General features: G+C 29.4%; 1 protein-coding gene across 10 annotated transcripts in view; it reads left to right on the forward strand.

Moving 5' to 3' along the window:
• LOC107996809 (serine-rich adhesin for platelets) overlaps positions 1-14698 on the forward strand; it is a 51283-nt gene that overhangs the window by 16278 nt on the left and 20307 nt on the right. For all 10 annotated transcript variants that reach the window (XM_017055053.3, XM_028666188.2, XM_017055058.3 and 7 more), the window contains exons 3-4: positions 12339-13692; positions 13773-14428. In XM_017055053.3, the coding sequence (XP_016910542.2) occupies positions 12339-13692; positions 13773-14428 (2010 nt within the window). The remainder of the gene's footprint in view (positions 1-12338; positions 13693-13772; positions 14429-14698) is intronic.

The following is a 14698-nucleotide window of genomic DNA, read 5'->3' on the forward strand; positions in this document are numbered from 1 at the left end:
ATACACATATGGAATGTAAAAGTTCGTATATCTTAAATTTTTAATAAAACGTAAATACTGCGACTAGTTCTATTTTTAAGAAAAAAAAAAGAAAAGATTTATAGAAAAATAACATTCCATGAAACTATTAATTTCTGATTTGTAATAATTACAAAGGAAAGGCGGAAGTTGTTTATCGGAAGTGATGGTTAAGTGGAAAGTGATCGCATAATATGACGCGATAATCAATCTCTTCCATATTCCTCTTCGAATAATGACATTATTTGCTTGTGTATGATATTCAAAAAAGTCATTAAATTTTAAAAAATGAAAAAAAAAAGATTTCGAATAAATGTAAATATTGCTTTCTCTTTTGATTTCTACGATTTCTATTTTGCATAATTTTAGATATCCGTAGTAATTGCAAAATGGTATGACATAATAAAAAATATATGTCAAGTAGATCACTCTAAATAATTCAGAAATGAAATTTCACTTTGCTCAATGGTTTCAATCTTTTGATTGATCTGAAACTATATATAGCAAGATTATTTATATAGTATAAAAATTCATGAAAAAAATGAAATTTGTTATTTAATTAAATTAATTTTAATTGCTAATATGTAATGTTATCTTGTTAAATCTTATATCATTAAGTTATAATTCGTCTTACTATATTTTTCGATATAAAAAAATAGTAAAATTATTTCAAGATTTTCAAGTGCGTATATGTAAATATTTAAATTGTTAGAAAAAGAAAATGCTTTGTTAAATCACGTCAATTAGCGTATTACTCACATCTTGTTAAACTTTTTTTTACATTTCATCCTTTAAAGTGAAATCTTGCTTAATGTTTCAATTGTTTCATTATCTATAGAATCTCTGAAACGTAAATGGAATCAAGAATTATAATATATTCTTATTTCTTTGTTGTGCATTTTATTTATTATCTCATATTCGATTAAAAACTGAATACAAAAAAAAAACAATTTTCTAATCGTTAATTTCTTTTTATCATTTTTTAAACAATATTTTTTTATTATCTTCTTATAAATTAACATGTTGAACATTTCATTAATATAAAAGAATGATTCGTGTAAGTCTTGAAAAAAAAATATTAAAATTAATAAGATACATTATTTTATCTCGATGGAATAATACATACATAGCATTTTGATCAATCATAAAATAAAAGAACATAATAGAAAACATTGATAGTATAATAATTTACAAATCCTGCATGGAGGTAAATGATAATGGGGATTTCCATTGCCTCGGGCCCCATAGAAAGTTGATCCATTCGAATTTATATTAAAGGTCGTCGTGATTTTAATCGAATACATGTGGATGCAAAACTCGTTTGATCTATATTTTTTATCGATCGTTTCTTCTTTTAAATTTCTTAAAAAAATATACATATATAAGAAACGTGCTACATTAAAATATTAAATCTTTAAACTTATATTTTGATGTAGAACAATTGAAATTGGAAAAAAATTAGGATTTATGTAGAATAACATAATGATATCAAAACGATTTCTCGTGTTATCGTCAATTTGACAAGTGTAACAGGACAATTTCAATGCAGAATTCAGTGGAATTATATTCCAAAGTTCATTCGACAAAAATTACCAAGAAAGTTGGAATAATATAAAAATTATGATGTCTCGTTTCAGATCAAGTATTTAATATCTTAAATACTTGATTCGCTTCCGCCAATTTCTCTTTCATCTTTTTAAACGCCAGAAGAAACGAACTTTCCAATTTCTTTTGATCAAATTAAAAATTTGCAAATTTGATCATATCATCGAAATCTCTATTTCCCTTTTTAAAGTTAAGAAATACACGTTTTCTTTTCTGGTATTCCAGAATTTCGATGAATATTTATTCGACGATGAAATTCACAATTTCAAAGTGAAACACGTACAAATTCGATTGTAAATTTACGAATCGATTGAACTAGGAAGGATTTAAAAAACAGGACACGTTTTTGGCAAGGTGTAACTAGATTTTGGAAAGAATACATCGTTGCACATATATCGCGTTTATAAAATGAGAGTCGAAAATTTCTTAACAAAGCTTTGATACAGCAGATCATGCGTGAAAGGACCTTTCTGGATTACTGGGCCAACGAGAACACACCTTTTTTTCGAACCTGTTTTTTTAGGTCGCTTCTACATATTAACATCTGTATTTGTATATATCAGTTAATTCGATTGAGATTTCATATATTTTTTCATTGCGTAATCTGTTTATCGTTTGGTAAAATTATTAATTCCGATTATTATTCTCTGTTCTTTTATTAACGTTTTTATATTATTTGTTTATTTGATTGGGGAGCAGCATTTATAAAATAATAATCTAATTTCAGAAATTTAATCAGCTTGTCTCGGAATATTAATAAATTTGTATATTCATGATTGGCATTTTATTATAAAAATGAATGTAATAAAATTTCGATTTTGATTTTAAGTTTTCGGAAAAGGAATTATATACAGAATTTTCTGTTTAAATTGATCTAGTTCAATATCTTCGAAGCGATAATTTAGAAAGTAATTCAATTCTCGCGTATATCCAATATTTCGATATTATATCACTTGACACAGAATTACACACAGTGAACATTTATAACGAAAAGCTATTTGAACAGAAAATAATTTTAAATTATCATTCCACTTGATAGAATTACAACAGATTGAATAGTTACATCACTTACAACAAAAAGCTATTTAAATAGAACATAATTTAATTTCGTAAAATTCATCGTACGCCCAACGTTATTTCGATGTTATACCACTTGACACGATATTGCAACAACGAATAGTTAACATCCACTTAAGTAACTGTGAAAGAATCGAAAATAGAGTTCATAGAGTCACGAGCCTGGACAAAAGGTTCCATCATCATCTTCTGGTGGTGGTTGCAGCGGTTAAGTGAAATCACGTTCATGTCACGGAGTCAAACGACATGAAAAATCACTAATAATTCCATGAATAATTTCATCGTTACCCGAGTGTACTTGCAGGTTAAATCGAGACGGTGATAATCGATCCTTTGGCTTTGGGAGAGTGCCAATTTCGTAGTTCTAACTCGTAAACCCGATAATCGACCGTGTTGCAGATTCACCGATGTCGGAATTCTAAATAGTGAAAGTAGACTTTTGATTGAGATGCAAACTGTTTGATGGAACCCTGTCGAAATCCAAGGGCAATGCGCTTAAATATTGGAACGTTCGATTTTGTTCTCCTTGAATCGTTCTTAAATAACACGTATCTATTTTTTTATGCCGTTTAACAAACAAACAATTTATTGCTTTAAGAAATTAGAATTTGGAAAGATAAAAATTTAGAATAGTTTAAAAAGTGTAGATTAAATCTTTGCAAATTCGAATTATTTTGGGATTAACCGTAAATTCGAATTGAGTGGAACGAAACTTTTAGAATAATTAATTTTATTATTTTAAAAAAATTATGAAACTGTCATTTTATTTTTATAAATCTGAAATATCTCTCTGATGATATTAAAAATTGTAGAATTAAGAAATTAATAATTTATCCTTTACAACCAAATTTTTCTTAATTCTAAATATAATTCTTCTATTCTTTTGTCTTTCATCTAGTTAATGCTTCGTCAAATTAACAAAATTAACAATTATACATTATAATTTCTTTCATATTCACATTAGAAAAGTTACAAAGAGAAAGAAAATAAAAATATTTTAAATAGTTGGAGAAATGTATTCAAGGAGATCAAAAAATAATTCCGGACACTTTGGTAGTTGCGAAGCAGTCTACCTTCGAGGATACAGCCTCTCACCGCTGTCAACGTAATACGTTTTTTTAACAATTTGCAGAACGATATTACGCACGAGTGAGTCGCTTTGGATAGACGTGGATCGAATAGCTGTTCTTCAATAAAAGGTATTCCCTCAGAGGGAAGCCGTAAAGTTGTTTCAGATAGGCGAGGATCGCTTCGTTTTCAGAATTTAATACAATACGATCGAATACAAGTCGAACATGATATGATGACGAAAAGAAAGAGAAAACCTGAGATCCTTGTGGAGTTTGTACAATTGAATCGAGGCTTTTGAGCGCAACTCTTGTTTTCCTCAAGGGAAAACACACGAAATTTTGAATGATACGATTTGAAATGTACTGTCATTGCATCAGAATGTACCTGGATCATATGATCTTAAATTTTTTTAAAAATTGGGTCATGAAAGGCAAACTGAAAGTTTCTGCTTTTGCTTTTTTTTTATGCGGCTCTTTACTTAAAATTTGTGGCAGATAATAAAAGCTGATATTTTCATTTTTTAAAGTTGAGATATGATGATTTATTGTTTGTATTTTTAATATTTTGCAGAGAAACAGGTTTAATTCATTCATTGTGTAAATGATATATATCCATATTTATGAGATGAATAGAAATATGTTATTTTTTATAACATAGTCTTGTTTTTATATCGTTGAAACACATTATATAATGAATATAATGAATGAATTTCAATATCTTTAAATAATAGTTTTATTTTTATGTTTTTTTATTTTTATAATTCATGCAAATTCTTATTATCTTATCTGGTCATTTATACAAGATTTTAGAAATGCATAGAAAATGAATGGCTTAATAAAAGTAACAAAGAATTCGATTATGATTGAAATTCAAGTTTATTCGTTGACAAGGAATTGATTTGATATTTATTTTTTAATTTTCAATATATAAATGAAAAAATATAATTATTCTGTACAAAATCTTTAATCAGAATGATTAAATATATAGAGTTAAATAATATAGAGTATATTACAAGTATTTTTAACGAATATAACAATAATTTAATTTTGTTAACAAAAGAATTTGATATATAATATTAATATTGCATATCAAAGTTAATCAATCAAATTGAATTTACAACTATTAAAAATGTTCATAAGCTCGACCTTGTTTTGCACAATTCTCTTCCAGAAAAATTTATTTATTTAAAAAATTTTCTTTAGAAACTAGAATATTTCTTCACTTTTCATGTTAATGCCTCGACTCTCACTATAAAATCCATTAACCGGTTTGTGCAACATATTTATCGAATCTATTATTTCGTCTATCAGGAATAAATTATATCTACTTTATTAACGTAACAATGTTACTTCATTACCGTGTGTGTTTGATTGAACATAGAAATCTAACACGAATCTTTCGCACCAGAGCCATAGTTTACATTTTCATCTAATCGTTGGAACATCATGCCAATCCAATTTTCCCATTTCGTGTTACTGTTACACATTGCATGCTTGTATAATCAAAGCAATTCGTAATTACCAATGACGAGAGTTTGAACAAGAAGATTTTTTTTAACAAGCAAAAATCTTGATTCCGTGTCTTCCAATTACGCAAATAAACAAGCAATTTGTAATTGCATAGAGGAGCTATTCGTGTTGCAAGTATCTTCGTGCAATCTTCGTTCGAAAGGAAAAATTCAAGATTATTTGTTACCGATTTTTTTTTCATATTATTTTTTTATATTATGAAAATATAATTGAATACACGTACATTTATGAAAAAAATTGAAATATTTTTTAAAAGATTGGTATAAAAAAATAATTTTGTCACATTTTGTATCATTTATATTTGTAATTTTATTTCGAGATATATTAGATTATATCAATCGTAAAAAAGAAATCGTAGATTAAAATTCTCTCTTCAAATAATTATTCCGACTCTGTAATTTATTTCAATTCTCCATATCTGAAATAAGATATGTCTTAGAAAATAAAATATTAATTTTTCTTTCGGATATAAAAAATTTCTCGCAATTATTTAACAAAAATTACTACGATTTTCAATCAGTTTCATTTCGAAATGATCAATTGCCAATCTTATTGTATGCAAAATTTATTATTATTTAAAAAACAACCCAATGTTATCTGATTTTTCGTATTAATCCGATCGAAAGATCGAATCAACGCAAATCAATCCAAAGCACGAGATCTAGAAAGATTATAAAAAAAAAAAAAAAAAAGGCAAAAATGATAAAAAATTTCGCAATGAATTTTGAACTTGGAAATCGGAACACGATTCTTTATCTCGAAATCGAAGTGAACGTAATGCGTGCAATCGAAAGTGTAGATACTTGATGATTCTTCATAATAAATAATCGATTTCAATCGAAAAATATTTAGAGAAGAACCTTTCGTTCCAAACACGCTCGTTTCACGAATTTACATATCAACATTATAAATGTCTGGCTGTCGTTCTGTTTACATTAAATAAAGGAAATCGTCATTCGACTTCGTTTCGAAATCGAGTACAGACGTAATTGCGACGTACAATATTCATAGTATTATAGTATTATTCATAGAGCTAATTTTCCTGTACGATTTTTCAACTGCACCTGTTCGATATTACGAAATCTTAAGTATCGTTTGATTGTTGAAGATCGAGAAGATTCTGGGATAAATACTTTACCTCGAGGGTGATACGTTGGAATCTCTGTTATTGATGGCAGATTGTGAAAATGTAATTAATAGGTTCTCAAGATCTCTTCTTGAGGAGAAGTTAGATGATTTATGTTCAAAGAAATGGATGATGGTTCGGCTTGGTTATACGGGATAAGAGGAAAAGAGAAGAGAAAAATTCTGTGAAATTTTGATTTTATTTTAATACTTGATTTTCTATTAAGATAAAGAAAGTTGACATGAAAACTTTGGATTATTATGAATTATGCTGTCAGCTCGTTATATTTTCATTGGACATCGTTGTGCAGTATTAAAATCGAGGTCGTATTCAGGTAAAGTTTCTCTTTTTATGTTAAACAAGTGAAAAACTATTTTGATTAGTTGTTTGATTAGTAAAAAAATATATTTAGTAGGACACTAATGGAAAATATCATTTTGAAATGTATCATTGTACCATCCAGTTATTCTGAAAATTTAGTAAAAAAAGCGTGGAATATAAATTCTGATCAACGTAATTAATATTTTCTATATATTTTATCACGTTTGAAGTAAATAACGAAACCTTTCTCGACCATGAAATTAATATTTTGCATCCAAGAATTAATGAATATTCGTGTAGCAAACCCATTTATTTTATTTGCAACGATCTCTAACATTTCTTTGATCTTTGTATTTAATTAAACGATTAATTTTATTTAAAATCATTTTTCTGTCACTAATAAAACATATTAGGATACGTTATTTATTTAAAACGTCATTAATCTAAAAGAATGACGTAAGAAAAATAATTTGATATTACTTCATCTTTCTCAAAACTCGCCCTAATTATATCTCTTTTTTACATATCTTACTTTTTCCCTTTCTATATTCTACTATATTATCACAAATTTATTCTTATTCCATGCTTAAAGAGTTCAGTTTTGAAAGGATCAATAACCAAACTATAATCTTTTCAACAAAATCATGTCGTATCGTAGCGAAAGTGCCTTCACTTCTATCAGCATCCATTTTTCTTTTTATCAGACGAGAAAACACCTTTCACGATCGAGACGAACGATCGATGAATACTCTTCCTCGTCGTCTCTTGCTCTCTTTCTAAACTTGCAAAAAGAACTTATCCTCCATTCCATTCTTTTCTTCGAATCTTTCTGATCGATTTCTCAGGTGGCCTGAGAAAAATCATCGCGCTGAAAAACAGGCGATCCGAGTTTGAGAAACTTTTGCACGCCTGTTTGCAGTAGTTAACTGCGCATTCAGCCAGCCGTGTTTAAGGCTGCTCTCGAGTTCGGCTGCATGGTTGACTAGGTAACGTGACGTGAAACACCGACTTTTACTTTCAGCATCGGTTCCACGCTACGTGTGTCTTGGCGGTGGATAAGGATAAACGAAACTGGAACGCGAAGGCGTGCTGTTTCCTTTGCAATATTTAAAAAATCTTTAGATAAATAAGGCCTCTTGACCCGCATTTACAGGGTTCACCTGCGTCACCGCAACGATAGATTTTATTTTATTTTTTTTTATATAGTCGCTATAACGCGACAGGAGGATGGTTTTTGCTTGTGGTTTTGCCGGGAGGAAATGGATTTTCTGGTGGTTATGGAAATAGTATGATGAGTTCTAGTGCGTGTTCCTATGATGCGGTTAGTGTGGGATTATCAATTTGTTTTCTATTGGTTTCTGAAAGAATTTTGATAGAAAAAAAATTGACGGGGATGAAAAGAGGATATATAAGATGATTGCATTAGGAAATCAATGTTGAAAGAGAGAAAAAGTGGATAGGAGCGATTATTCGATATTGTTCATTCTCTAATTATTTCGCATTAATTTTGATTGAATGATATTGATCAAGAAGAATCATGTTTCGTATAAAAATTAACTTTTTCTTTTTTCTTTTTAATATCCCAGTGGATTTTCATTTTTTAAATCAATTAATAATTAAAAAATTTCATAATGACGATAATCATCATTAGTATTGACTTTATCAGATTGTCTTACAAAAGTATAATAGTTTCGCTTTCTATTGTAGCATGTGATATCATCCCGTTAATTTTCATAATCGAGAAAATTTGATTTTGCAACATATGATATTTTACATCTGATTCATTTTCGCAAGAAAAAAATATTTTTCTTTTTTGTAATAAAATTCTATCGTTTCAAAGATCGAGTTATTAATTAATTAATGGTATACTAAGTCGTATCCAATGGATTTTATTAAACAAACGGGACAAAAATGATAAATTGAATATTGTTAAATTAAATTAAATTAAAAAATTTGAACAAATCGTCACGATTATTACAGTCTGAAAGACTGTAATAGACAAAGTCAATGCGATGGAAAATTATAGTGACCGCCAGTATTTGAGATGTTATGTTCAACTACTTGGAAAGGAAATAATAGTCCAATGAACAATAATTTCAGAATTCTATTTCGTGAAATTTTTTTTTGTTTAACTCAATTGTCATTAAAAATATAATAAAACGATGGAATAAATCGCCTTGTATTAATTTTCCCGATGAAAATTATAGAAATTACCAAATTTCTATTTTTTGTTTTTTTGATCAAACAGTTAATTAATTGATTCATGACTCGAGGTAGTTACGATAAACGAAGCTATTATTTATTGTAATTGGACATGATAGAATCATAATTTAAGATGAACACTGGTTCACCTGATTTAATGACGACTTGTTAATTTATTATCCATTATAGGTGATTATCGATTCAGAAGTTTATTTGTTATTCTTATTTATGTTAATCGATTTGGGAATAATTGTTAAATCAATATTTCTTTTTTTTTATTTCATGAAGTGCAATGAGTCAAGAATAATTTATCGTTTATTTATCGTTAAGTCACTTATTCGATTAAATGTAATCAGAGTAAATTAATATATAATGATATAATAAGAATTGAAATTCATTTAATTATGCACTGTGAATAAAATTAGAATAAATTTTTAGAATAATAAATGTAAATTTTTTTAATTTATATAGATTAATTGAATGAAGTATGAACTTACTTTCGTTATAAAAAATGTATTAGTTTTATAAATAATAAAACAGTAATTATTTAACAGTAATTATTTAGGAAATTATTCTAATTTATGATCGATTTGAGAAAAACACATTTGTAATTTAGAAAAATAGAAATATTATATTTTCTCTTGTAATTCGATAGAAACCTTTCAGATTTTAACAATATTCTGAAGCATCTTTTCGAAAATGTATATTTAATTTTATTATAACTTACATGCATCATTATCACTATTTACTACTTCGTAATGTAATTTATAACACTTAGCAAGCAATCAAGAATCTAACTTAAAAAATATAGGTATTGTAAATTTTCTTGTATCTTCCTTAACCGCGATGCTTTCACCTTAACTTCTTCTCATGAATCTGTTCTCTCTTCCTGGTGCTGTAATCGTCCTAACTATTTCTTTTTCTCTTTCTCTTTCTTGTGCATTTTCCATTCACATGTATATTTTCAATTAAAAATATCGATTTTTTTATTTTACAGTGTAATCAATATACAGAATGTTTCAAACTTTTTCTGTAGCTACTTTTCTATAGCTTATGAATAATTATAAGAATAATTATGAATTATATAAACAGAGAGTCACAAGCGTTCTGTTAAAAAGTTATTATAAAATATGAAACAACAAGAAGTTATTAAGTTTCTCTTTAATTGAAATTAATCAAACGGGAATTATCCTCATCATTGATAAAATTAAAGAGAATTTCCTTATGTAAATACATTGGAAAATTTTTTTAAGAGAGAATTGTAAATTAATTCAAAGATATAGAAATTAAAATGCATTCATTTGAAAGAGATTCATTATTAAAAAAGATTAATAAAAAATGCATGAGTTCCCTGTAAAATTTCAAATGAATAAATTTATTCCAATTTAATTTATTTATTTGAATATATTCCTATTTTTTTAATGTATTAATAATTTTATTGCACGAACCATTTCTCTTCTAAAAGATTTATTATAATTTATAAATAAAGTTTTATTATATTTTCAAGAATATAACCAACATCGTGGAATGAAAGTAAAATGAATATGAAAGAAAATCGCGTCTATGCTATAATTATATGTTAGCCTATTAAGGATATTAATTTCGTTTCATTGACGACAGGATCGTCAAAGCAAATGTCACAATGTTACATGGCACGACTTTGTTTTTTTTATTTTTGCTATAATTGCATCCCTTCATAGGAGTTCACCTTTAACCAAGTATTTTTCTTTGATAATTAAAGTACTTCTCATTTAATAGACATATTTTCATCCTATTTAATACACGTAAAAGCTATCTTCCCTTAGATGATGTTAAATAAATACTAATCTTTTATTTATAGAATCATTCTAATTAAATTGTTAAGATTTTTTTCAATGAGAATATCAATAGCTTCTTGCTAAATGTTGCACAGATAATTTCACAAAAGTAATTTCAGGAATTGTTTTTTTTTTGAAATTTGAGAATTTCAAGGGAAAAAATTTATCCTGCAAAATATATTTCACAAAATACTGTGTCCAAAGTAAAATTTTTATTTTCAATTATCGAAAAATAAATCTCAAGAGCAACTCGTTCAAGAATTTTAACTTGAATCCTTAGTTTTTTCACTTCAAAAAAAAGAAAAAAAAGTTGGAAAACATGACGTTTTCTTAATTATATCTTTTTCGATAATAGACGACTACTAAATAGGGAATACTATCTTGACAACGAGGATTACAAAAGAATCGATTGCAATCTCATTAGAAACGTTGATGCAAGATCGTTTATCCTCGAAGTCCATTATGAAAATAAAAAAATCGCCATATTCGCCATAATAGATCACTATAAACTGTGATCCTCGAAGAAATTACCTTATAATTCGAAAACCGATTATTAATAGCCGATTAAATGGCCAATTTTCACGAACGAAATATTATCCTAACGAACGTTGAAGTCGATGGTTATTTACTCTTCTTTATCTTGGCTATGATTGTTTATGAAGTTTAATCACGATGATGGAAATCATGATCACAGCATACATTTGAATAAATTTGAATGTCTGAGCCGAATCGAAAGCTGTTTAACTGTTTGATTCTAAATGGATACATCATCAATGGGGAATTAATTTATTTAAAATAATGTGGACACGTTGAATTAATTGGTCATTGAACGTGTAATTTGTGCTATTTAATTACCATGACATATCGTTGTATCGTTGTTGCGTTTAAGCAAATTGAATAAGATGAGGAGAAATTGTTTTAGGCAAATTAAATTATACAGTAGAGAGTAAAAAAATAAGGATTTAAATTATAACGTCTTATAAATATTGAAAAATAAATGATAAATCATTTATTTTGATGCTCTCTTCCTTTCTCTCGATATAATTTAAAAATCCGTTTAAACAAAACTAAATAAGTTACTTAATCTTTTTGATAATTATTTAATCATCAAAGTTGTATTTATAATTTTAAAATCTAAATAAATATCTTATAAATAAATGAATATAATATATAAAGAGATATGTTGTATAAAATTAATAATTAGTTATAGCTCATAATTATTATAACTTTGATAATTTTGAAAGATAATTATAAAGTGAGAGTAAAGTGAACGAACGCGTCGAATCACGCGAATGGTACATTGGAAATTGTTGAAAACGTGTGTATCTTATTATTTGATCAGTTAGATAAAAAAAAGTGAAAATGTGTCAAATTATAAAATACGAATTCATTAGAAAATATCCATCCATTTGTAACAGGATTTTACACAACTTGCTTCACGATAAATAAAATGGAATAAAAAATTATTTATTCAAATTGTTATAAATCTTACGATATATTTTATACGGATTGTAGGCATAAATATCACGATTGATAACATTTAAAAAAATATTAACGTCACAATTTGTTCAGCTCGACGATCCTAAAACCACAAATCGTGGAACGTTGAGGTATCATTCCAAATCATTGGAAGAAGCCACAACCGCATCAACCTCAACATCGAGATCCAGAACAGCTCGTGACAGATCAGTTCAATCAAAGAGATTTTCCAATTTGGAAAGATCAAACGAAGTATCGACCCAACCATCCGTGATCGATTTCGAATCAAAATTCGACTCGACCAAGAATTCGATCGTAAGAACAACCAGAACCACTGAAAGGGACATCTCTGCCACAGAAATTAAAAATGATTCGAGAAGAGCCTCCTCCAGGAAGGTAACAGAGAACGTTAAAAGCGTAGATTCACCGATTAATAGAAGGAATGGGAAAAGATATTTCTCCGAAACTAACGAGGAAGCAAAATTGAAGGATGACAATGATCAAACAATGGGAACGACAAAAGGAATCTCTCGAAGAACGTTTAATAGAAAATCGAGTAATTCAAGTACTGAAAGATTGGACAACAAAGGGCCGTCTGTGTTTCTGGCCACCACAGAATCCTCGAGATCTAGAACCGGAAGGAAGATTCAGACGACTTATTCCATGAAGGATCTGAAAACGCAAATACCCACTTCCAGAAGATATACCAATAAAAAATTCGAAGATGAAACTACCACAGTTTCGTTCAAAAGGGGTAGATCGACGACAGAAAGGATTGAGAAGAGTACCAGATCTGGTAGATCAAAGGTAATCAACACCAAAGAGAACAATTCTATTCAACGAAGAGGCCCGGATCCTCTCTTATCGGAATCCGAGAGCGTTAGAGTCGACATCCCTCTGGCGGTCGATACAACGCAAAATCCGGTTCCTGACGTGACTACCACCTTTGGCGTAGTAGCTTCTCAGAGAAGATCAGACGTTAAAGAGTCGTCGAAATCCAATGGAAGAACAGGATCGTCTGAAAGGTCGAAAAATCGTGGAAGATTGAACGATTCTGAGACTGCTGGCTCCTCAAGATCTGCTTCTCGAAGAGGATCTTCCAAGTTCAGCGATTCCACAACGGCAGAGAATAACGAGCAGATCGTTAGTTCTAGGAGGAATACGATTTCCAGAGATCGATCGAGGAGTTCGGATACCAAGAGGAATTCAACGACTGAGAGCAGATCGAGATCCAGGGGTAGAAATTTGGAGAATAATGGCGCGAAGAATGGTGGCTCTTTGGAACGAGATGTGAAACGTAAGGTGGCTGGGGAGAGAAATTCGGAGAGAAGATCGAGGATTTCTGAGGCCGCCACAAGGATCATAGAAAATCAGGATGGTCAGGATACGCGAGGAAGATCGAAAGGAAGAATGTCGAGAACGGATACTACCACGCCCATAATTACAGGTGAGCGTAAAATTTTAAAAGTTTTAAATTTGTTTTTTAATCTTCTCGGCTAAACTTGAAAAATTCTATCTCTCGAACAGATGTTACCACGATCGTTGCATTAGATACAACAATTTCTAACAACGACGTAACGACAACCGATTCTGAAGTAATGGCTACCACCATAAAACCAATTACATCAACCAGTTCAAGAATATCCGTAAGAACAACATCTTCTACATCTTCTACGCCAATCACGGAATCTTCTGGACGAGGTAGAGGAAGAGGTAGAAATAGTAGCCAAGGAAGGAAGAGCAAAGAAGATTTTTTCAATCACGGATTGGGATTCAGGGGTAGGAAAGTTTTGCCCGAAGGATTCTTGAACGACACGACAGATTGGAGGAAATCCTCGAGAAACGAGTTTCAATCGCATGGAAATCCGGGCTGGACTCTAAGAAGGCGTCCAGCTCATCTCAACAACTTTGAAAATTCTTCGGGGACGAGTCTACTCTCGGCAAGGGAACAAACGAACGAAGTGATACCACCGAACGAACAATCGACCACCGACATTGTAACGACCGAAAGTTTTAGCAGTAGAAGAGGCTTCAAGAAGCTGCAAACGACGGAGGAGAGCTCGACGATGGCTGGAACGACGACCAAGAGCTACAGAAGAGGTAATAAAACCTTTGGACTCAGCAAAACGATTGCAGAAGACGAGGAGAGTGACAATTATCCGCCCGAGTTTAAGGCGAAATTGGTAAGTTTTATCACTTAATTCGATTTTATGAATGTAATTTGGAATACATCGCTATATGTGTGCTATTTTATATTTAATAATTATTGTTAGAAATTATTGATAGAACGAACAAATATTTTGTTAGATGAATTTGAATTTCTGAAATCATTCAAACTTTATTTTCTTAAAAATTTCAGGTTAATAAATAATAATGTTATCACTAATGATTTTTCAAATGTTCGATAGTTTAAATTATTATGCAAGAAGTCTTACATGCAGACAAAAGTCCCT

Source organism: Apis cerana, linkage group LG2, assembly GCF_029169275.1.
Source record: "Apis cerana isolate GH-2021 linkage group LG2, AcerK_1.0, whole genome shotgun sequence".
NCBI classification, from domain to species: Eukaryota; Metazoa; Arthropoda; class Insecta; order Hymenoptera; family Apidae; genus Apis; species Apis cerana.